The 26,016-nt window shown below is 39.9% G+C and overlaps 1 protein-coding gene across 3 annotated transcripts in view; it reads right to left on the bottom strand.

Moving 5' to 3' along the window:
* LOC137196170 (stromal interaction molecule 1-like) overlaps positions 1–21,246 on the bottom strand; it is a 36,041-nt gene extending 14,795 nt beyond the window's left edge. For 2 of the 3 annotated variants that reach the window (XM_067609009.1, XM_067609008.1), the window contains exons 1-7: positions 21,044–21,246; positions 18,954–19,097; positions 4,930–5,060; positions 4,731–4,845; positions 3,784–3,892; positions 2,762–2,877; positions 469–643 (exon numbers count right to left, since the gene is read on the bottom strand). In XM_067609009.1, coding sequence (XP_067465110.1) covers positions 469–643; positions 2,762–2,877; positions 3,784–3,892; positions 4,731–4,845; positions 4,930–5,060; positions 18,954–19,095 — 788 coding nt within the window. In that variant the 5' untranslated portion in view covers positions 19,096–19,097; positions 21,044–21,246. Of the gene's footprint in view, positions 1–468; positions 644–2,761; positions 2,878–3,783; positions 3,893–4,730; positions 4,846–4,929; positions 5,061–6,878; positions 7,193–18,953; positions 19,098–21,043 lie in introns of those variants that run through there. The other variant, XM_067609010.1, reaches the window with a different exon arrangement.
* Between the last annotated feature and the right edge of the window lie 4,770 nt (positions 21,247–26,016).

Genomic DNA, 26,016 nt, shown 5'->3' on the forward strand with positions numbered 1-26,016 from the left:
CAGTACCTATAGTGGTAGTACTAACAGTACTAATAGTAGTAGTACTAACAGTACTTATAGTGGTAGTACTAACAGTACCTATAGTGGTAGTACTAACAGTACTAATAGTAGTAGTACTAACAGTACTAATAGTAGTAGTACTAAGAGTACTTATAGTGGTAGTACTAACAGTACTAATAGTAGTAGTACTAACAGTACCTATAGTGGTAGTACTAACAGTACTAATAGTAGTAGTACTAACAGTACTTATAGTGGTAGTACTAACAGTACTAATAGTAGTAGTACTAACAGTACCTATAGTGGTAGTACTAACAGTACTAATAGTAGTAGTACTAACAGTACTAATAGTAGTAGTACTAACAGTACTAATAGTGGTTGTGAACCTCCTCAGACAGGTGTTGGGTGTGTTGGGTGACTGATGGATCAGATTGTATCACGTTCAGTCTGCTGCAGGTGTGATGGACTCACTTCTCCTGCAGGTCCAGCAGACTCTGCTCAGCTCTCTGCAGACCCTCCAGGTCCTTCACCAGCTTCCCCAGGTTGTCTCTGGACTTCCTGTTCTGGACGTAAGCGAACCAGCAGCCGCCCAACGCCATCAGGATGGACACGCCCAGAACCAGATCCTTCCACCACTTCTGTCGGCCTGATCACACACAGGGACACACTCTCTATATCAATATAAATACATACAAATATACAATTCATATGTAGATACATACATACTTTATCTGTTTATATATATATGTTAGGGATGTGCAGAGGGCCCAGTATTTGTATTTGTATCTGTATTTGTTGAGGCAGCAAAATTATTTATATTTGTATTTAAATTTGAATAAAAGTGGAAATAGGCTTAAAAATCCTGTTTTTGTTTTTATTACGCTTTGAATTTTAGGATATTAAAGTGTGAAAACAAGTGTTGATGAATAAACTAGCTTACGAAGTCGGTTCCCACACCAGGTCTCCCAACTCCAGTGTCCCAGATCATAGACGACTGCGCTTACTGAGCTAAAACTTTACTCATCGCTTCATCGCAGGCAGACCTCTAACTATTTATACACCCCCAACCCAGAGACAGCACCGCGTGCTGCCTGTTTTTAACAACCTAACTTTGTGTAAAGGAGAAGGGGAACAAAAGGTTATGGAGAGTCCCTTGAGGCCACTTTGTGTGTGTCACTAGTTCAGCTTTATCTCTGGGGAACACCCCCAACTCCGGGACTGATGTCCAAATAAGAGGATGTGACTCCCCTCACTGAGACCTGCTGATAGACGTCACAGCGGAGCAGAGGAGACACACTGAGATAGCGATGTAACGGACCTGCTCGCTGGTATCTGACGGGATTTTTTCCCTTTCTAGAAACAAATAATTTTAAAAATATTTGTATGAAATAAATGTTTGTAAAAAAACCTCAATATTTGTGCTTTGCCAAATAACGTATTTGGATTCAGCACCACCCCTAACACACATATACACACACACACACACACTACATACATACATATACACGCATATGCACACACACACATACAGTACATACATACATATACACGCATATACACACACACACACTGTACACACACACATATATACATACATTACCAGTAAAGGTGTGGACACACTTTCATTCAAGGGAATGGGAGGGTGTGTTTAAACTTTCGACTTCGACATACATACATGTGTACTTGTATGTGTGTGTGTGTGTGTGTGTGTGTGTGTGTGTGTATACTTGGAAGATCAGTGGTTTGATCCCCGACTCCTCCAGTCTGCATGTCGAAGTCCTCCGCCAAGAAACTGAACCTCAAACTGACCTCAAAGGCTGCGCATGAGTGTGTGTGTGTGTGTGTGTGTGTGTGGGTGTGAATGTGTGTGTGCGTGAGTGTGTGTGTGAATATGTGTGCGTGTGTGTGTGAATGTGTGTGTGTGTGTATGAATGTGTGTGTGTGTGTATGAATGTGTGTGTGTGTGTGAGTGTGTGTGTGAATGTGTGTGTGTGTATGTGTGAATGTGTGTGTGTGTGTATGACTGTGTGTGTGTGTGTGAATGTGTGTGTGTGTATGTGTGAATGTGTGTGTGTGTGTGTGAATGTGTGTGTGTGTGAATGTGTGTGTGTGAATGTGTGTGTGAGTGTGAATGTGTGTGTGAGTGTGAATGTGTGTGTGTGTGTGTGTGTGTGAGTGTGAATGTGTGTGTGTGTGAGTGTGTGTGTGTGAGTGTGTGAATGTGTGTGTGTGAATGTGTGTGTGAGAATGTGTGTGTGTGTGTGTGTGTGTGTGTGTGTGAATGTGTGTGTGTGAATGTGTGTGTGTGAATGTGTGTGTGTGAATGTGTGTGAATGTGTGTGTGTATGTGTGTGTGAATGTGTGTGTGTGTGTGTGTGAGTGTGTGAATGTGCGTGTGTATGTGTGTGTGAATGTGTGTGTGTGTGTGTGTGTGTGTGAATGTGTGTGTGTGTGTGTGAATGTATGTGTGTGAGTGAATGTGTGTATGTGTGTGTGTGTGTGTGAATGTGTGTGTGTGAATGTGTGTGTGTGTGTGTGAATGTGTGTATGTGTGTGTGTGTGTGTGAATGTGTGTGTGTGTGAGTGTGTGTGAATGTGTGTGTGTGTGTGTGTGTGTGTGAGTGTGTGTGAATGTGTGTGTGTGTGAGTGTGTGTGTGTGTCGGCATGTCGTGTGAAGCGCTTTGAGACTAGAAAGACGTTATATAAATACAATCCATTAATCATTTACACACACACATCATATATCATACGTCACACACACACCTGGCGGCGGTCCAAACAGCACGGTGTCGAGGGCTTTGAGCTGCAGTTTCTGTGCGTGACTTCTGTCTAGAATCTTCAGCACCGTGAGCATCAGCGTGGTGTTCTTCACCGCCAGCCTGCCGGAGAGGAGACAGGTCAGCGGTGAGTTATGGAGAAACGTTTCAGACTGTAACCTCCACAGGAAGTGCAGGAAGAGAGAAGGATGGTCGCGCTGTTGAGACGTCTCCTGAAAAACCGGTGCGTTCAGGGACGCTCAGACATCTGAGATCTGCCAGAGCGAACCTGCAGGGAACTGAAGCTCAGGAGGAATCACATGCTAACAACACTATCCAGCATGTTGCTTTGATTCAGAGATACAAGAAGATTTACTCAACATAAATCACTTATAACGAGCCTGTTTTCAGAGAGTCTTTAATACTGAACACATTTAGGATTTTAATGTAGTAATTTGTACATTTGCATCACAATTTCCAAGGTGCCATCATCAAACGTCTTCTTTTGTCCGACAAACAGACTAAAACTCCAAAAAGGATTTAATTTGGACTAAAACGACTCATCGCTGCACCTCTGATCTGGAATAATAATAAGTTATTTAATTAGTTCTTAAATATGAAACTTTTGCGATTAAGAGCTTTAATGTGGTTTTAAAGGTTCATATTTTTTGTAGTTTTCTGTCATTTATATCCTGTTGTAATTAAACTAATTAAAAACAAACTCATCAGAAAAATGAAGTACCTGAAATGACAAAAAAAACACCTTTCGGAAAGAATTACTCGACGTGTACTTTGATTTTTTTAGTTCGACGTCCCATCCGCTAACATGGAGGGGGCGGGACTTATGACCTATACCGCGGCAGCCAGCAGGGGGCGATCAGCTGTCATGTCGTCCATCTTTATACACAGTCAATGGTACGGATGGATTTGAAATCCTGCTACTATAGTTTGTTTACGTAGCTTCCTGTAGCTGACCAATCAGAACAGAGTGGGCTCATCAGGAGGCGGGCCTTAAAGAGAGTGTGTTACCTGGGTAAAGATTTGCCGTCCAGCTGGTGTTTCCTGAAGGTTTCTGTGTACTGAGGAAGCTCCAAACGCAGCAGCCAGTCCTCCACCTGCTGCTCCGTCCAGTTATACACTACACACACACACACACACACACACACACACACACACACACACACACACACACACACACAGCATGTTTAATAAAGTGACTTCAGATTGTTTCATACATGTAAAATAATCAAAATATAATAAATAAAAAGTGTCTGCGGGCTCCAGCAGCGAGCAGCAGGAAAAACGACAAACGGACGTTTAATAAAGTCGATCATATGTTTAATCTGTGTGTTAGTTATTGAATCTCGTGCTCTCAGTCCTGGCAAACGTCTTCTTCATGTGTTTGTAATTTTGTGGTTGTTTACGTCATCACAGTGATGAATTGAGCTGGAAAATTAATCTGATCCCGAAATAGGATTTAATGTTTATACTCAACACACCATGATCCTCCATCACTGTCCCTCTCTCTTTCTTTCTTTCTCATCTTTCCCTCTATCTTCCTATTTTCATCTCACTTGTTCCTTTTTTTAACTTTTTTTCTTCCTTCCTTCTTTCCATCTTTCATCCTTCTGTCTTTTTCTTTCTTCCTTTTCATTTAATCTCCAGAAGCAGATGAATCCCAAACCTCTCAGAAATCCATCCTGAACCTTCAAGTTATTTCTAGACTGAAGTTTGGTTGTGAGGTCACGAGACCACGTTGTTTGTTTGTAAATAAATGCTGCATTAGTGTGTGTTTACGATGACGAGGCCCCAGATCTTCCTCTCTGTCAGATCTCCTTCCAGCAGCCGTTTACTGAAGAGCTGCTCTGTTTGTTTTTGCTGCGGCCGGTTTTCCATCAACCTGCCTCGTCCGCTTCAGCTGCTGATCTAATAAACGTCTCTACAGACGTCTTCCCTCCCGTCGTTTCCCCGCTAACCTTCGGAGCTCTTCCAGGCGTTCCACATGTCCTCCACGCTGATGTGCAGGTCGGCTCGGTGGAAGCTGCTGTGTTTGGCTTTGGGGTCGTGATACTTCAGATCCTCTCTGAGGAACTGAGGAGGGAACGAGGGGTGAATGAAAAGCAAGGAAATCAAAATATGAAATAAAAACAGTCAGAGAGGGTTAAACTGTGTCACCTCGTCCGTCTCCGTCGTGTCCACCGTGCCGTCGGCGTCGTCGTCCATCAGTTTGTGGATGCTGCAGATCGCCTCGAAACTCAGCAGCGAGTTCTCATCCTGACAGAGCTGCTGGTCTATCGCACACAGATCTACAAGACAGAACATCTATCACACACAGATCTACAAGACAGAACATCTATCACACACAGATCTACACCAAACATCTATCACACACAGATCTACACGACAGAACATCTATCACACACAGATCTACAAGACAGAACATCTATCACACACGGATCTACAAGACAGAACATCTATCACACACAGATCTACAAGACAGAACATCTATCACACACGGATCTACAAGACAGAACATCTATCACACACAGATCTACACGACAGAACATCTATCACACACAGATCTACACGACAGAACATCTATCACACACAGATCTACAAGACAGAACATCTATCACACACGGATCTACAAGACAGAACATCTATCACACACAGATCTACACCAAACATCTATCACACACAGATCTACACGACAACATCTATCACACACAGATCTACAAGAAAAAACATCTATCACACACAGATCTACAAGACAACATCTATCACACACAGATCTACACGACAGAACATCTATCACACACGGATCTACAAGACAACATCTATCACACACAGATCTACAAGAAAAAACATCTATCACACACAGATCTACAAGACAACATCTATCACACACAGATCTACAAGAAAAAACATCTATCACACACAGATCTACACGACAACATCTATCACACACAGATCTACACGACAGAACATCTATCACACACGGATCTACAAGACAACATCTATCACACACAGATCTACAAGACAGAACATTAACATTACTGTGTTGTTTTATATTAACGTTACTGTGTTGTTTTATATTAACGTTACTGTGTTGTTTTATGCTAACGTTACTGTGTTGTTTTATATTAACGTTACTGTGTTGTTTTATATTAACGTTACTGTGTTGTTTTATGCTAACGTTACTGTGTTGTTTTATATTAACGTTACTGTGTTTTTTTTATGCTAACGTTACTTTTTTTAATGCTAATGATACATTTTTATTTTTTATGCTTATTTTTTTTATTTTTCATACTAACTGTTATCTTTAATGCTAATGTTACTTCTTAATGTTTCATCCTAATGTTACTTTTTTATATGTTATATCGTTACTTTTTATTTTCTATGCCGTTACTTTTGAACCTATTTAATGCTAACGTTACTTCTTTACTTTTCATGTTAATGTTACTTCTTTATTTTTTTATGCTTACATCATTTTATTTTCATGCTAACGTTACTTTATATTTATGCTAACGTATTGTGTTGTGGGAGAACTGGAAATAGGAAGAGCGCCGGGCTTTGAAGCCAATTTGACATAGCGGCTGAAAGAGATGTCTGTAAATTAGCAGATACATTTTTTTGAGCGTCACAACCCTCACGAAATGACTCGTCTCACTATCAGAATTTGATCCGTTCGGTCCAAAAACGAAGAAGAGCTGCATGATTGAATTGTTTCATCCCCATTAAAGTTAGCCGGAGGGCTAAACTGGAAGTAGCCAGCTTGGCCGGTGAAAGGCACTAGTGCGCTTGCTCTATGGGTCGCACAGATGCGGATTCATGCACCACTGAGCAACTTTCACATGAATGACGCTGTATCCAGTTCTCTTTATACATCCATGGTTGTGGGGCTTCTGTGCTGCAGGTTAATGTTTGGGACTCGCAGTTCATTTCTCACTTCCTGCAGTGTAACTCTGTGTAGGCTGTGTTAGCGTTAGCACTGCTAGCTGCTGTTTCTCGCTGGAATATGTGCCATGTTAGCATGTTAGCTAGCCAGAGCTGACAGATGCCTCTCAATGGTGGCTGTGTATTAAAAAAGGTTTTGGAAAGGCAAGAATGAGAGAGAGAACAACCTGGTTTTCTTTAGACAACAACGCTGAACCTGCTCAGGTGATCTTCTGTGTGTTTCAGCAGCAGGTAAAGACAAACTTCAACTCTGCTCTTTGAGCCAGAAACAGCAACAAGACAAGGAAACAAGGAAACATCCATCATGTCTAGCTGCCATCTTTGTTTGGGTCAAAGGACAGCAGAGTGTGTGAGGGCGGAAGAAAAATATTTTACTCATGAATGTAAAAGTCCTGAATTCATAATGTTACTTCAGTAGAAGTATTAAAGTAGTAGCAGCAAAATGAAAGTATTCAATGGGCCTTAGTGGTGTTATATTAACTGTATCTACAGTATCTTTGTGTTACTGTTGCCATAACAACCAGTAAAGCAGTAAAGATGAGTCCCTGTTAGCCTCAGTTAGCAGCTAACATCTGTCAAATCACTTATCTCCTGCTGCTGCTGCGGTCGTCATGACAACGGAGCAGATTTAAACCGATCAGAGTGAGACGTTCATGCCTACATTTGGTCATTTCAGCCTCCAGAACCTCTCAGAGACTCCGCACGATTGCTCAGCTGTGAGAGAAAGTGTGAGGAGGTTCGTCTGGTGTCTCACTGGAGAATCTGACAATCACTCTCGCACCAACAGATTCACTCTCAAGTCTCAAGTTCGAGTGATTTAAGAGAATTTGTGGCATTCAGAGTCTCTAATTATCAGAGGATGAACAAAGTTGAAGAGTTCAGAGCTGTCATCGGAGGTAGAAGTAAAAGTACCAATAAAACAATATAAAATACTCCATTACAAGTAAGAGCATGAAAAATCCTCCTACAGTAAAAGTACATAAGTATTATGAGCTTGATGTAGTTAAAGTATTGCAGTAAAGGTGGTTCCCAACCTAGGGGTCGGGCCCCTCCAAAGGGTCAGCAGATAAATCTGAGGGGTGGTGAGATGATTAATGGGAGAGGAAAGAAGAAAAAACAAAGTTCTGATACACAAATCTGTTTTCAGTTTTTGGACTTTTTCTCTAATCTTTGATTTTTGCTGAAATATTGGATCATTTGAACATTTATTGAAATGAAAGCATGTGAGAAGTTTAGAGGGAAAAATCACTATTTGGTGGAGCTGTTAACAACTCATAGACATGTGAAATGTGACCCCGACTACACACTGCTTTTTGTAAGACGTCAAAAGCCAAAAAGGTTGGAAACCACTGGTTTCATCTTTAACAATGTGTTGTATTTTAAAAGCTTGTTATATTATCCATTGTGTCAAATCTTCATCTGAAAAGTAACTAAAGCTGTCAAATAAATGTAGTGGAGTAGAAAGTACAATATTTCCCTCTGAAATGTAGTGGAGTGGAAGTTTCTACTTTTCTGTAACACTTTGACACAAGTCTGAACTGAACGCCATCAGATGAACATAAAGCTGAAAGTTGCTTCAGGAAACTTAAACCAGTTGTGAAAAGGTGTCGTAGAAAAAGCCTTTCAGGTTTTAAACAGCCTGTAGAGTCATCAGATGTGTAAATGTAGTGATTTTGGGTTGTAAACAGTGTTCAGACTTTTTCTACAACTGTAAGTGGTGCAAACACTGAGAACTGGTCGTTCTGTCTATTAATAGATTCATATTTATATTATTCAGTTTCCCTTAAACTCCAAATCTGAAGCTGCAGTTAGTTCTTGACAGAAACGTGCTGCAGCTTCTTATTAAACCTTCATTCATTGATTGTGATTTTTAGATTTGAAGTCCTGCTGAGCTCCAAAAAGCACTTTAGACCAACAAGATTTAATCTTACTGGAGTTTTCGGTTTGTTGTTCTTTCTAAAGCTGCAACGATTAGTCCATTAATCAAACTACAGAAAATTCAACAATTCTGATAATTGATTAATTAGAGTGAGTCATTTTTTAAAGAAAAAATATCCAAAGTTCTCTGATTCCGGCGTCTTAATGTGAATATATTTTGGTTTATTTAGACTTCTATAATAGTAAACTGAATATATTTGGCTTGTGGACGGTTCATCCAGACAAAAATAGATATTTGAGGACTCTGGGAAACAGTGATCAACATTTTTCTCATTTCATAGACCCAACGATTTGACAGATTAATCAATAATGTAATTAATGGTTAGTTGCAGCTTTCGGTTTCCAAACAGCAGCAAAGATGATGGAGCTGTTTCACCTCACTGTGTTTCTAAATGGAGGGTTTTTATTGGTTCTTTATCTAAAGTAAACACAGTATTTCTTTTACCTCTGGTGACCTTCGACCTCTGTTCTAGTATCTTTCAGCCCTGATGGAGCTGCAGCTGATCCAGATGTCAGATAATTGAGGCGGAGTGTAAACATCAGCTGTGAGTGTCTCTGGGTAAATATTAGGACAGATTACAGAACAGGTTTACAGTCTGACTCTCAGCTGCAGGAGTTCACATGTTTGTTTGGTTTCAAACACGACTCGGACCTTCGTTAGTTATTTAATCTTCACACAGAAACTGATGGTCTGTTACTGCTGAGCGAGGCTGAACTACCGACAAACAAAACAGGAACACAAAAACCACTAATTCAATTTGTAACACTGAGCAACAAGGATCCAACGATCTCTCTTCACATCACAAACTCTTTGCTGATATCCGGTTTCATCCTGATGAAGGTCACCTGAGAGCTGAACGTCTCTGAGATTTCATCATCAGCATCATCGATGCCCATAAAATGTCCCTATAAGGCGACTTCTTCTTCTTCCGCTCCGTTTGTGGGCGAGTTTCATTCACAAAAATGTTCCCCAGAGTGAAAATAAGAATTTGAGGTTGAAACAAACTTCCTTTCAGTGTTCATGTACAAACATGTGCTCCCCCCCCCCCCCCGACAGAACCTGAACCTGGATTTAGTTTCACCTCCTGAGCAGAGCTGAACTTTAAAAGGACGAGTTCACAGTTTATCAAGTGTGTCTTAAAACAACAGTCAGGAGCTCAAAAAAGAACATTAAACCTGTTTTTCTTGCAGCTCAACAGGGAAACACTGTCTGAGGAAACACAAAGAGGGAATCTGATGCTAAAAAGACTGTAAATGTGTCAGATATCCACTTGATGACTAACTCAGACTGATGAATAGAAGCTTCACATCAACCTTTACTGGACACACTGTGGATTTTGGCCTCCATCACTTCCACTGAAAGCACATTTGAAGGATCTTTTAATATCCAGTATGAACAGGAGGAATGATTACAGACACCTGACTGCTGGTCTAACACACTGGAAACGCTGGGAACACTGGGAACTGTCCTTTCAGATCAAACCGCGGCGAACACAGTGGAAACAAAAGCAGAGGCAGATACATTGAAAACACCTTCAGTTACAGGTCTTCCTCTTCCTGCAGTGGAAAAGAGCCATAAGGTTATTAACCCCTTGCATCAAGTCTAAATCCAGCTCAAGTTTCCCCTCGTCCACTGTGACGGCTACAACACCACAGAAGAAGATAGGTGAGGAGTGACAGGTGAGGCAGGATTAATATCAGCAGCTGAGAGGATAAAAATACTGAAACAGCAGGAAGGTCGAGTCAAAGTCACATCACTGTTCACTCCCGCCAGCAGAAAAACTCTCTTCCCATCATGCACTTTGTGTGCAGCCTCCTCTTTTGGACATTTAAAATGTTTATAAACAATCAAGGATGCGCGGACCACCACACACCACCAGACAGATATCTGTTAGCTCTGGCTAGCTAACATGCTAACATGACACACATTCCAGTGAGAAACAGCGGCTAGCAGTGCTAACGCTAAATGAAATGAACTGAGTCCCAGACATCAACCTGCAGCACAGAAGCCCCACAACACAGTAACGTTAGCATAAATATAAAGTAAACATAAAAAAATTAAGAAGTACAGTAATGTTAGCATAAAAAGTAAAGAAGTAATGCTAGCATAAAACAACACGTGATACAGGATTTAATCAGTATTACTGATCATCCACAGGAAAAAAGAGAAACATAACAACGTGGCGTTACATCACTCCACAGACAGTGGAAGTGTCGTTGAAGTCACATGCTTCATGTACGTCATCTTTATTCACTAAATTGGTTAACATTTATTTTTTATCCACGCAGCTACTTTTTCGGTGAATTTCCACTCAGGTTTCTGATGTGCAAATTGAAAATGCAAATAAAAACAGGTGGATGGAAACACAAGAGGTTTTATTCCAGAGCATATTATACCAGAATCTGCTTCACCTGGTTTTATAATGCTAACATAAATGTTAGTTTGTCCAATGGCCTTTTTTGACTCATTTTTTATAAATAATGTATGTATGTCCTTCATGTATCTCTTGAACTGTTCATCCAATCAACAACACACTTGGCAGGTGTACTGCTGAGGACCCAAGAAGGTGCAGTGTCGAGTTGTTTGGACACGTTTAATAAACTTTAAATAAACAAGTGAACAGTGAGCTGCTCAGCTCTGTGTCTGAGTGCAGCGGGGGCTGTTTGATGTAAACACTGTCACATCAAAGCAGGGTGGGGCTTCTGGACTCTGACGTGCTGAGCGGAACAAAGGCGCATGCCCCGCTCAGTTAAACTGCCCGAGAAAGAAGAACGAGTACACGCAGGAGAGAAAAACTGGCGTCAGTAGTAAAACTAGCCAATAGGAAGGCAGACACGTTTGATTGACAGCAGAGTTAACCAATGGAAGGCTGTAAACTGCTTCTACGGTTCAACCTCAGTTTAGTTTCACTGGTGAAGTTTCTGTCTTGATTAAAACCATTTAATTTATTGAATCCTTATCATTTTAACTGATACGTTCGTTAATTGATACATATATGTGGTTCCATATAATATATATTATTATTATATTCCATATAATAATAAGCAATCTGCACTAGTGCATTTAAAGACTCATCAGAAGGCAAAACACTACGCAGCGATTTATGATACTGACAGACAGGATTTTACAACTCTGGAAAGTTTTCACTGCAGCAAATGTTTTATTTTTCGTCGCGACAGTTGCAAGGTAAACAGTCGAATACGGCGTTCGTGTTATAAAGTAGTCCACCAGGAACGTGTGTGTCCGTGTATGCAATTGGCCACCGCAGCGTGATGTTAGGAGGCTAAAAGTTGATTCTGGTTCAACTTTTAGCTGAATGGCTGCTGTGTTTAATTGCTGAACCCTATGCGGTCCCAACTCCCGCAGCGTAAACACACAGCTCCCATTCAAATGAATCCATCCCAAACATTAGTTTTATTGTGTCACACTATACCAGCTCTTTAAAAAAGCCCGCCAACGAGGACTCTGCTTTCCTCCTATTGGCTCACAGGCCTGGGGTCCCTCTACCTTTGTCTCCCCCGCAAACAAAGTGGAGACGAGTCTATTTCTGTCAGCAAACTTCCTGTGACATCACTGCCATGTCAGCTCCAGGAAGCTGTGGTTAGCTGCTAACGGCTAGCTCCCACGCTATCTCTGCTGCACACACTTTCACACACACACACACTCACTCACACACACACACACACACACACACACACACACACACAAACACAAACACAAACACACCGCAGATATACAAGTTTTCATTTAACACTGAAAGTGTGTTTTCGGTTGACAGGAGGCTTCAGTAATGAGGACGGGAGATATTTTCTCAGCTCTCTCTCTCTGTCTGTCATGGGCCGATTCATTTTTTCTGTAATGACCACAAACAGGAAAAACTGCCTTCTTCCTGTTTTTATCAAACTGATCAGTTAAAGATCCTCCTGACATGTTTGAAGACACAAAAAAAGTTCAATGACCTCGTTAAAAATCCTTCAAACAACAGCTCCTCTTTTCAGCTTCCAGTTTCCACATCACACTCGTATAAGCTGCATATTGGACCACGATTGGCTCCAAACTAGTTGTGATGTCATAAATCCTGCAGGTATGTCCAGGTGTTAAAGTCAAATTTAAGGTGAGCGCAGAGAATCTTTAAAAACAAACTGCACAGAAGAAGAAACATGTTTCTGAGCAGAGGAGGACTTTACATTTTGGATTTAAGTGAAAGAGAAAAGTTAAAATCCTTCACTTTAAGTCCTGCAAACAGGGCTGAACACTATATTAAAAAGCTGATTTAATCAACAACGAGCTGTTTATTGTATAACAGTTGTTTATAGTTGTTTTTGATATGTCCATATATGTACATGTGGACAGTACTGTGCAAATGTTTTACGCACTGCAGATGTTTAGATGATGCCGTTTTGAAGATAAAGCTGCTCACACCAAACATTGCTTTCATCTACACTTCCTCTGTTTACTCAACTTGGTATCAAGTTCATTGATGAATAAAAACTATTCATGGAAGCATCTTCACTTTACTTTTAGTGATTTCCAAGTAGTAAAGAGGCGTGAGATCATTTCAGTGAACACGTGTCTCATTGATGCCAGCAGGGAAAATGCATTTGTCCCTTTTACTTCTTTTTTGCTTCTTTCCATTTGTTTTGTTTTGTCTTTGTTGTTGAGATATTTGGATTTTCCTCCATGAACATCTGTTGTAATTAACTCTAATAGCAACATCTGTCTGTTGGACCTCCTGTTCAGACTGAAATATCTTGACAACTATTAGATGGATTGCTGTGAAATCATGTTCACACATTCATGTTACCCAGTCTCTGGTTGTTCAGTCCGCATCAGAGTTTAACCCCTTCTCAACCAAAAGTTCCTGGAACTATGAAACCAGAGGAGCTAAACTAGGAGCTCATCTGAGGAGGCAGGTAGATTATGCAAATTAAACTTATGACAAATTAAAAGAAATGCAGTTTTCTGAGAAGAGGAAACAACAACAGAGTACAGAGAGAATTTCAGCAGCATTGTACTAACTGTCTTGCTGCTGTGTGATTGGCCATTCTTCTTTGAAAGCTCTATGTAATTTGGTTGTATACAGGAAACGTGTAGTTGAACACAAAACTACACACTGAAAACCGAGTAGGACTCATATTCTGCACATTTCCAGCTCTATATTTATATTCTGGGGCTCTACTGGAATAAAAACTCCTTATTTATCTTCTACTGGTCCTTTATGCAGCCCCTCAGTTCAGCCTCTGTCTGAAACAGGCCGTTTTAGCTCCTGTCTCTTTAAGGTCCCGCCTCCCGATGAGCCCGCTCTGCTCTGATTGGTCAGCTTCAGGAAGCTTCCTCCGGCTCCGGAGGCTACGTAAACAAACTATAGTAGCAGGATTTCACTTCTTTTTCTCCTTCTTTACTCCAAATGTCAACTTCTCAAATCCATCCGTACATGTTGGAGCTGATGATGTCGATCACTGTTTCCCGCCCAAAGTGACTCATACAGTTTGTTTTGGCCTGACCAACAGTTTACCACCCACATAAATTCAGTTTACTATCATTGTGTTAGGTGGTATTCTTCAGTACTAAAGAAACCAGAAAATATCGGAAGAAGTACTCAGATCATTTACTTGCCTTCAACACCATCGATCAGACTGTCATCTTAAACCATCTGGTGACCACGTAGGCATCTCCAGTGTTCCCCTTAAATGGTTCACCTCATATTCAACTAGCAGACACTTCTGTTAGTATAGCTGATTCTGTGTCATCCCCGGCTCCTACCCACTATGGCATCCCCCAGGACTCAATTTTAGGTCCCATCCTTCTCTCCCTTTACATGCTCCCTCTAGGTGACATCATACACAACCAGAACATTCAGTTCCATTTCTACACCGACGATACGCAACTTTACCTGCCGATCAGACCTAATGACAAAACCAGCCTGCAAACCCTTCGAAACTGCTTAAAAGTTGAATGTCTGACGACTTTCTCCAGCTCAATGACACCAAATCTGAGGTCATCCGCTGAGTCACATCCGATTGGATGTGCCAGACTTTTCTTCAATTAAACAAAGACAAAACTGAAGTAATTATTTTTGGAGCCAAAGAAGAAAGATTAAAAGTCAGCTCCATCAATAATGTTAAAAACCACAAATCAAGCCAGAACCCTTGGTGTAGTCATGGTCGTATTCATAGGGCTTCCTAGTACAAAGAGTTGCTCCTAGTGACAAAATATTCTCCAAACACTGAATGACAGTAAGTTAATGAAACACTACAGATTAGATCATGCAGGGATGTTTGTGGTCGATCTCATTAGAGATGCGCTCACATCTCCCATCCAACACAATAACACTATAACACCAGAAATCAAAGCGATCACAACATTGAAATATTTGTCAACCGGAAAAATTTGGAATTTGCTGGGAGCTGGAAAAAAAAGTCATACATGCTAACCAACACTTGGCCAGAAATGGATGAAAGCTGAGCCATTTTTCCCTTGTTGATATCAAATAGATTAAGTAGAAAAACTACCAGGATGTAAACAAAGATAAGAAAATAAATATAACAACTATCAGCGTGTGAGCAGGCTGCTGCACAAGTAGGTGTTGTGCTTATTCAACAGAGCTGTTCATTATATAAAACAGTATTTATAATTACATTATGTCTTAACAGAGACTAAATTCTATGATTAGGCCTCGATTTCACTATCAATTCTATATCCATCATCACTAATGGTGCATTTTTCTTTCTTTTTTTTGGATCAACCAATCACACATTTAAAAAAAAGTCATACCTATATCGGAGTCAACCACTCCTCCTCACAAAGGTAAAAGTTCCTTCTTTGCTCAGAGAATTTTTCTAAATCACACCTAAACTATGACTCCTTGCTAGAAATGTTCATGTTTAGTCAGGAGCTCTGAGAGTTTTCTCATAATGTTTGTGAATGTGACCTCTGAATTAAAAACAGCCACATTAAGATCATTACAAAGTCAGCCTACTATCACCTGCATAATATATCAAGGATTAAAGGACTTTGTATACAAAAGTTTGGCCACCTCTTGACAAATAACATATTTTGGTGATTTTTTTTAATTGAAAAGATTAAAACAGCCTCTCAGGAAAACAGGAAAAAAACACAATATTTTCTGCAAACATTAATGCATAGTTACTTTTTATGACCAATTGAAAAAAAAAAAAAACATCATTGTGGCAGGTGCAGAAGTTTGGGCACCGTCAGAGTCCTGAAGTCTCTTTTTACAAGGTCTCGGACCTTAATCAGCTTGTTAGATCTGAGGTATGTCAACAGTTGTCATTAGGAAATGTGAGCTCGTGTCAGTTTCAAAGCTTTACAAATACTCTGACTGTTCAAACATTGAGCAAACATTCAGCAACCATGAGTTCCTCTAAGCATTTGTGTAAGACTCTGAAAATTAAAGTTATTGATGCCCACACTGCAGGGGAAGGTTGCAAGAAGATAGCAAAGCCTTGTCAGCTTGCAGTTTCCACAGTGTGAAATGTAATTAAGAGACAGCAGTTTAGGGCAACTGTGGAGGTCAAGATGAGATCTGGAAGATCAAGATAATTCTCAGACAGAACTGCTCGTATGCTGGTCAGAAAGGCAAATCAAAACCCACATCTGACTGCAAATAACCCGCAGGACTCAGGAGCGGTGGTGCTGCGACGCACTAACAAGACCGTCATGGAAGAGTCAGTAGAAGAAAACCTTACATGTGTCCTCATCATAAGTGAAACAGAACATCTACAGAAGCCTGAAGCATTTTGGAAACAAGTGCTGTGGACTGATGAAGTTAAAATAGAACTCAATCAGTATGTTTGGAGAAAAAACGGAGCGGCATTTCATGAAAAGAACAGCTTGCCAGCTGTTAAGCATGGAGGTGGATCTATCATGCTATCATGCACAGGAAACATTGCACTGGTGGAGGGAAGAATGGATTCCACTAAATACCAGCAAATTCTGGAAGCAAACATCACACTGTGGACTACCTCAGTGACTCACCTTACCTCAAAATCTGTGGTAGATCTTTAAAGAGCTGTGCATGCAAGACGGCCCAAGAATATTGCAGAAATAGAAGCCTTTTATAAAGAAGAATGGGAGGAAATCCCAAATACAAGAATTGAAAGATGTTTAGCTACAAAAAGCGTTTGCCAGCTGTGATATCTGCTACTAACTACTGACTATGTAGGCGCCCAAATGTTTGCAAATGCCACAATGTTTTAATTTTTTTCTATTTTATGTCGTGAAAGGTAATTATGCGTTATTGTTTGCTGAAAATGTGTTTTTTCCAAATCCTAGAGAGACTGTTTACATGTTTTCAATTTTAAAAAATCACCAAAATATGTTATTTGTCAAGGGATGACCAAACTTTTGCATAAAACTGTAAGTCTCAGCAGGATTTGGAGAAACTTGTCCTGCATTTATGTTCAGTAGACTTGACTACTGTAAGAGTATCTTCACAGGTCGCTATAAAAAATGGATCAGACAGCTGCAGCTGATTCAGAGTCCTCACTAAGACCAAGAAAGTGGATCATATAACTCCAGTTCTCAGATCTCTACACTGGCTTCCTGTCTGTCAGAGAACTGAATGGTTTCTGATCTGCTGCCACATTATGAAGCATCCAGACCTCTCAGGTGGTCTGGATCAGGTCTGGATCAGGTCTGCTTTCTGTCCTCAGATTCAAAACTAAACCTGGAGAAGCAGCGTTCAGTTTTTGTTCTCCACATATCTGGACAAACTGCCAGTTCTTTAAATCACAGCTGAAGAATTTTCTGTTTGTCTTTTATTAAATCAAATAATTATTCATGTCTTACACTGAACTGTAACTTTTATTCTCCTGTTTTATGTCTTGTTCTATTTTAGCTTCTTTTTATTTCCAATTTAACTCTTTTTAATGGTATTTAAATGTATTTTTATATTGCCTTGTGTTGCTTTTATATTCTGTCTTGATGCCTTTTATGTTTTTATGTAAAACACTTTGAATTACTTTGATGTTGAAATGCTAGAAGGCTGCTTTTATTCTTGTTTTATTTTGGTTTACTTCTTTATTTTCTTTGTGTTTGTTTTATTCATTTTTATTATTTTTACATTCATATTTGTAATTGCCCCTGTAATACTTTAATGAAAGTCATGGGGGAAAAATACAAAGTGTCAGTTAATCTATTTTATGTATGTTCAGCACTTTGCAACTCTGTTTTTGAAAAGTGCTATAAAAATAACGTTATTAGTAGTAGTAGTAGTATTACTTCAGTAAAAGCACCAATACAGCAAAGTAAAAATACTCCATTACAAGTAAGTGGGCTGAAAAATCCTACTACAGTAAAAGTACATAAGTATTATGAGCTTGATGTAGTTAAAGTATTGCAGTAAAAGTACATAAGTATTATGAGCTTGATGTAGTTAAAGTATTGCAGTAAAAGTACATAAGTATTATGAGCTTGATGTAGTTAAAGTATTGCAGTAAAAGTACATAAGTATTATGAGCTTGATGTAGTTAAAGTATTGCAGTAAAAGTAGTGGTTTGGTCCCTCTGACTGATATATTATTATATATGACATCATTAGATTATTAATAGTGAAGCATCAGTGTTAGAGCAGCATGTTACTGTTGTAGCTGCTGGAGGTGGAGCTAGTTTACACTACTTTATATACAGTTAGCTAGTTTAGTCCAGTGGTTCCCAACCTAGGGGTGGGGCCCCTCCAAAGGGTCAGCAGATAAATCTGAGGGGTGGTGAGATGATTAATGGGAGAGGAAAGAAGAAAAAACAAAGTTCTGATACACAAATCTGTTTTCAGTTTTTGGACTTTTTCTCTAATCTTTGATTTTTGCTGAAATATTGGATCATTTGAACATTTATTGAAATGAAAGCATGTGAGAAGTTTAGAGGGAAAAATCACTATTTGGTGGAGCTGTTAACAACTCATAGACATGTGAAATGTGACCCCGACTACACACTGCTTTTTGTAAGACGTCAAAAGACAAAAAGGTTGGAAACCACTGGTTTCATCTTTAACAATGTGTTGTATTTTAAAAGCTTGTTATATTATCCATTGTGTCAAATCTTCATCTGAAAAGTAACTAAAGCTGTCAAATAAATGTAGTGGAGTAGAAAGTACAATATTTCCCTCTGAAATGTAGAAAGTAGCATCACATGGAAATACTCAAGTAAAGTACAAGTACCTCAACACTGTACTTCAGTACAGAACCAGTTCACGGTTTTTGTCCTAATTAACTGGTCTTAAGTCTGAAATTTGTCCCTGAAAGACACACATACAAACACACACAGAGGGGACGTGCGTCTCCTACCTGAGGCTGTGTTGCCGTTGGAAACCGAATGATGATGTTGGTGGTCCGGGTGGGCGTGGTCACTCCTGTCCAATCCACTGTGAGCCCCGACAGACACACTGAGCGCGCACACACACACCAGCCACACACACACACACTCCATGTCTGGGGAGAGACAGGAAGACGATTGTTCTCACATCACGTCTTTAAACATTTAAAAATAGAAGCAGTTGAATCACAAAACATCGTATCAGCATCACGTCACGTTTCTCTGATGCGTTTTTAATCAGCTAATTGATTAATTGACTTATTGTTTCAGCAAGTAACACTGCTGTAATTTAAACATCTTAGCAAAGTAGTTTAGTCAGTAAACTTTGGTGAATCATCTTCAGTCTCGTCTTCACCTGCGAACAGGAAACAGTCGACAAACACGAGATTATTTGGACTAAAGACCTCGACATTGATACACATCAACGTACCGTAGGGAGGTTTTAATGATTATCGGTACTTTCAGATCATATTTACACACAAGAAAATTAAGTAACGCTTTATTTTACAGCTCCTTTAATTTTATACTAATTTCCTGTTAATCTTTGATGTAATTTGCAGGTATTTAACCGTTAATTTTTAGGAGATTTTATAAAGAGGACGGTGCAATGTGGTACAAATGAGAAGGAAAACATTTTAAAAAGTGGTTTAGCTGTTCATTATATTTGGGTTCATAGTTGTGGAAGGAGACATATTCAGTTTTCTGTTATTTAGGCTATTTCCTGTTCCGATGTCGGATGTTAAACATGGTCAAAGTTACAAAACTTGAGGTGAACGTATGTAGAAACGCTGCCTGCAAGTCGAGTCAGGGCTTCAACAAGCTGTGAATGTTTAATTTGCAAAGTCACCTCTACTTCCTCCTAATGACGAAGTCAGATTGTTTGCACAAACGTCCCTCTGCTCAGCCTTGGTTGCTAAGGTGGTTGCTAAGGTGGTTGCTAAGGTGTTGTTCAGCTCCAACATGTACGGATGGATTTGAGAAGTTGACATTTGGAGTAAAGAAGAAGAAAAAGAAGTGAAATCCTGCTACTATAGTTTGTTTACGTAGCCTCTGGAGCCGGAGGAAGCTTCCTGAAGCTGACCAATCAGAACAGAGTGGGCTCATCAGGAGGCGGGGCTAAAAGAGACAGGAGCTAAAACGGCCTGTTTCAGACAGAGGCTGAACTGAGGGGCTGCATAAAGGACCAGTAGAAGATAAATAAGGAGTTTTTATTCCAGTAGAGCCCCAGAATATAAATATAGAGCTGGAAATGTGCAGAATATTTGTCCTACTCGGTTTTGTAGTTTTGTGTTCAACTACACGTTTCCTGTTTCACCAAATTACATAAAGCTTTCAAAGAAGAATGACCAATCACACAGCAGCAAGACAGTTCGTACAATGCTGCTGAAATTCATCACATAATATTATTATACAGTTTTTAAGAATTAATGTAATATGCTAATGTGTAGTTCAACACACAGAACTACAAACTGAAAACTGAGTATTTTCTGTCAGTTAAAGAATATTTTTGTAACCACTGACTTGTTTGTTAAGTTTTGACTTTGTTTATGAGAGTAAAACATGAATCAGCCAATCAGCAGCTGGCAGATTCACGTTGAGGAGCAAAAGTAGGGAAAAAAAACTGAATCAGTTCCGTAAAGTAGCAGAAAATAAATAAAGTATCGCGATATTAGAAGGTGCTTTCAGGAAACGTTTGATCAAGTAAAACGTTTAATTAAGAAAATGAACTGAAAAAGCAGCATGTGGAGGCGTTCACTGACCTCAGAACAAAAGAAAACGACTCTTTAAAGTGTTTTTAGCCTTAAAAAGTAAAATAATATCAACATCACCTGTGAACCATGTGACTAAAACCCGTAAAGTATCGATACTCTATTGGTATCAGTATCTGAACACTTCTTCTTCATCATCTTTTTCTTCTTCACTGCGGGTGAGTTCTCGTATTCAGAGGTCAGAGGTCAGCAGCAGCTTCACACCAACATCTCCGCCGCTAAAAAAAACGAGTTTCAGCTCAGAAAAACTCGAGCAGCACGCAAACATTTTACACCCTGAACTCATCACTCACCTCTGCAGCAGCGGCTCCTCTAATCCATCGATCTGATCTGCTCTGATCTGATCAGGTCTGATCGATCCGACACAGAGCTGAAGCAGTGAAAAGTGTCGAAGTGAAGATTTGACAGCTTGTTCCTCAGTTTTCAAGCCAGCGACTCAAAGTCAAACTCAACAAACTGCTGCTGAAAAAAACACATCATAGATCCGCCTGCGATGCGTTCAGGGACCCGAACAAAGCTCCGAGATCAGAGAGCCCACTATAAACTGCTTCCTGTTCTGTTTTACTCTATTTATTTATTTATTTATACCATGATTGATTATAATTATAACCAATTAATAAGTGATTAGTTTATATGAAAAGTTACACTTTTTATTAGCTTCATTACAGTCACACTGTTACTTTTACACAAAAGCACCTTTTTCACACTGATGTCTTACAGTTCATATTTCATGTTCATGGTGGTTACATTTCCCACAGCCCTTGAATGCAGCATCTATGTGACGCAGCAGTGTTTTGGCGCCACCCTGCGGTCACAGTGCGCAGGTGCTACTTGCAAAGCTTTACTTTATTTTCTAACGTTCGTTTTATTTATAAACATTTGTATATTATTGTTTATGTATTTTATTATATTTATACATATATATTTTTCCTATTAATATTGTTTAATATATTATTTATTTATTATTAATTTATTATTTATTATTATTATCTGTCGCTTTTTACTCCACGTTTCTACTTTAATAATGATAAAAGCAACAATAAAGATTGATTTGATCTGATTAATTACCTCACTGAGGATGAATAAAGTTATTGATTGAAGTCAGATTTATAAACTCTACAGTTCATTGATCCACAGCAGCTTCAGGACAGTTCAGACGCTTTAAAGGAAAAACACAAGACATAGTTTCTGTTCAACTGTAACTGTTTGTTAGTTATTATAATTAAAGAAGAAAGCTGCACAGAACTAAACAATAAATACAGAATATAAAATATAAAGAAATATAATCTTTTACTGACTGTACAAGCTATGAATGTAACAGTAAACACACCTGAACCTGCAGTGATGGATTCATTTAATCCGCTTGTTTCTCCTCTCAGTCGGTCTGAAGCAGCAGCTGAGGGGCCCCTCGGCCACCAAGGGGCCACAGATAATAAACTTAAATATATATTACACTATTATATTAAAATACCAGGATATGAGAAAAATAAAAGGAAGTTTAGCACAAGAAACAGCAGCAGAGAAGAAGCATAGAAACAGCATGGAAATAATGAGGTGTATATATATGATCAAAACCAAGTGGTGAAGTTGTCTAATTTTTCCAGATCAGTGACATATATGTGAAATATATATTTATATATAATCTATATATAAATATATATGTGTCCATAATGAGTATAATAAAGAATAACGGGATAAATAGAATAAATGCTGTGAACACACACGATACCATATGACTTTATTACTCACACTGAAATTCATTTTGCATCTTTAGGCTCTCAGATTAAACACACAGTGACACGTATGATGTAAACATCACTGACGTTGGTTTAGCAGCAGGAAAGACTGAAGTATAAAAGAGTTCAACTGTTAGTTGTTATTCTCTGTTTAAAACATGTCAGTCAGAAGAGACGCTGTCAGTGAATCTGAGTCCATTATATAGTTTAATGTTTCACAGATTAGCTGCTTCAGTGTCATAACCGCTTAAACATGCACATCACACCCAGTTCTCCCAGTTGTTATTGAAATGGAATCAGTCCAGTTAAACATTTACATTTATATTTTACATTTTGGGTCCAAGCTACATAACAGACATGTTGACTCCACATGAGCCATGCAGCATCCTACAGGGCCATGCAACATCCTACAGAGCCATGCGGCATCCTACAGGGCCATGCAGCATCCTGCAGGGCCATGCAGCATCCTACAGAGCCATGCGGCATCCTACAGGGCCATGCAGCATCCTACAGGGCCATGCAGCATCCTACAGAGCCATGCAACATCCTACAGGGCCATGCAACATCCTACAGGGCCATGCAGCATCCTACAGGGCCATGCAGCATCCTACAGGGCCATGCAGCATCCTACAGGGCCATGCAACATCCTACAGGGCCATGCAGCATCCTACAGGGCCATGCAGCATCCTGCAGGGCCATGCAGCATCCTGCAGAGCCATGCAGCATCCTACAGAGCCATGCAGCATCCTACAGGGCCATGCAACATCCTACAGGGCCATGCAGCATCCTACAGGGCCATGCAGCATCCTGCAGAGCCATGCAGCATCCTCTGGTCTACAGCCAGCTGATCAGCTGTTCGTCATGCAGCTCGATGATGACCCAGAACAAACCTCCAGACTGTCAGAACGACATGAGAAGAGAAGACGGTGGTCAGCTTCAGATCCTGGAACCAGCACAGTCACGGAACTGGTTTGGGATGAACTGGACAGAAACAACCTGCAGCTGCAACATGTTTAACTTTTGCAACAGTGTTGAAGAACTTTCCAACAACATCTGATGTCTCCTGTAGAAAGAATAACGCGTGTTCAGCTGTTATATCTGGAAAACTTGAATCAAACAAAAAGGATCCAGGATTTATTTTTAATGTCTGTTTGTTTATTTGTTCAGAGTTTGAGGACAATAATAATACAAGGAATTCTAACACACTTAAGGCTGATAAGACTCATGTAAAACAAAAATTTAAATTAAATCACTATTGAACTTATTGAATGTATTTTTAATAAATTAATTTGATGACTTCATAACTTCCATTAAGTCATTTTAACTATGCAAGATGACAGTTAATGGACTGAGCACTTTTACAAATGTTTTGTTATGGCTTTTTTTTCCTATTAGCACTGTCCGAATAAAATATGTAAAACATCTTTTTTAGATATTTCAAATATGAAGTAAAAAACGTCATGTGGGGAAAAAAAATTCACATGTGCTTTATGTGTGAAAGTAACAGCAGTAACAGTGTGACTGTAAATGTAAACAATCATAAACTAATCAATGTATTAATTGATTACAGTTGAACAGTCAATACTCAAACTGACAAACACAAAATGCAAAGAAATAAATATCAGTTTTATAACCAGAATGTTTCTGTAGGTTATAAACAGACCTGTCAATCAAACATGTAGTGGGCGGGACTATTGGTCTATGACAGACCTGTCAATCAAACATGTAGTGGGCGGGACTATTGGTCTATGACAGACCTGTCAATCAAACATGTAGTGGGCGGGACTATCGAGCTATAACAGACCTGTCAATCAAATATGTGGTGGGCGGGGCTACATGTTGGTTTACATGCAGATCTCTTGGATTGGTCACTTTAGAAACGTGACAGAGAGGATTTTCTAGTGTTTCTCAACTTTGGACTGAACAAACAGAAAAACCCAAAGTTAGCCTACAAACACACACACACACACACACACACACACACAAACACACACAAACACACACACACACACACACACACACACACAACCTCTTCTCCGTCTGCTGCTGAGTTTCCTTCCAGCTCAGATAAATGAATTAATCCCATCAGTGATCAGATGATACAGAGATGGAAAAATACCTCCTCTCGGTTTAAATTGAAATATTTAAAATCTGTTTGTCTAATTTCCAAACAGCAGCCAGAGTTCAATATTTCTCTGAGTTCTCAGACTTCCTCAGTCTTCGTATCTCTCACGCTGTCGAAGCATCTAAAGTCATCTGTAGGAAGTTTTTGAAGTTTTTCACTGAAAGAATTGAAACCATTAGATCACATTCACTGCTGGTTTCTTTGTCTGGTTTGAGCGACATAGTGATGCACATACGAAACCTGCTACACAACAACCGTGACATCCTATCAAACAGTGTGTTGGTATTGAGGGTACAGCGCTAAAACTGGGTCAGTTTTCCTCTGTGGCCTCAGGGTGGATCCTCAGGGTGGATCCTCAGGGTGGATCCTCAGGGATCCATCCTCAGGGATCCATCCTGGGTCCAGTTCTATTCGGCCTGTTCACGCTTCCTCTTGGAAACATTATCAGAAAGTCACGACGTCTCCTGTCACGTCTATGCGGATGATTCACAGCTGTACCTACCTGGATCAAGGGATTCCCTACAGACCTCCTGGACTGGTTCCAGGACATTAAAGGCTTCAGCTAAACAATAACAAGTCCAGAAGCCACCTCACCAGTGAGCTAGGTCACCTCACCCCATGTTTGATGTCACATGTAAACCACCTGCTGATATCTTTGGTTCTCAGCTCGGTCTCAACAAACACATCAGTTGAGTTCTGTCTGTCTGTCTTTCATTACATCAGGACTGGACTATTGTAATCTCCTCATATTTAGACCTTCCTCCGTCTTCATGAACTCACCTACAGATGGTCTGAAATACAGCAGCAAGGATGAAGACTGCCTCTCTTCATCGGCTCCCTGTTCATTTTAGAGTTAAATTCAAGACCTCGCTGATCACAGACCTTATTCACTGGCACTCAGCTCCTAGACGACACATCTGTCCTGTTTCCACACGATCACGACTAAAACTAAAAGGTGACTTTGCTGTGGAACCAGTTAGATATTAGACGTGTTCCCTCCATCTCTGTTTTAACATCTTGGTTAAAGACACATTGTTATTTGGCTGCTAATCCTTCAGTCTGTTATCATGTCTATAACTCTCTGTGTGTGTACAGTGTTGTTTATTGTTGTTGTTGTTGTTGTTTTCCTTCTGTGCAGCAGTTCGGTCCGTTTAAACCGTGTTTAAATGTGTTCTAGAAATAAACTTTACTTACTTAAACACGCGCACACACACACACACACACACACACACACACACACACACACACACACACACACGCACACACACACACGCACACACACACACACACACACGCACACACACAGGCTAACAGTAAACTTCCTCAAACTTTGCTCCACCACTTCCTCTCTCTCTCCTTTCGGACTTCCTCCTCCTCTTCTTTAGCACCGCCCGTCCGCCTCACA

The sequence above is a fragment of the Thunnus thynnus genome, chromosome 13, assembly GCF_963924715.1.
Source record: "Thunnus thynnus chromosome 13, fThuThy2.1, whole genome shotgun sequence".
Taxonomy (NCBI): Eukaryota; Metazoa; Chordata; class Actinopteri; order Scombriformes; family Scombridae; genus Thunnus; species Thunnus thynnus.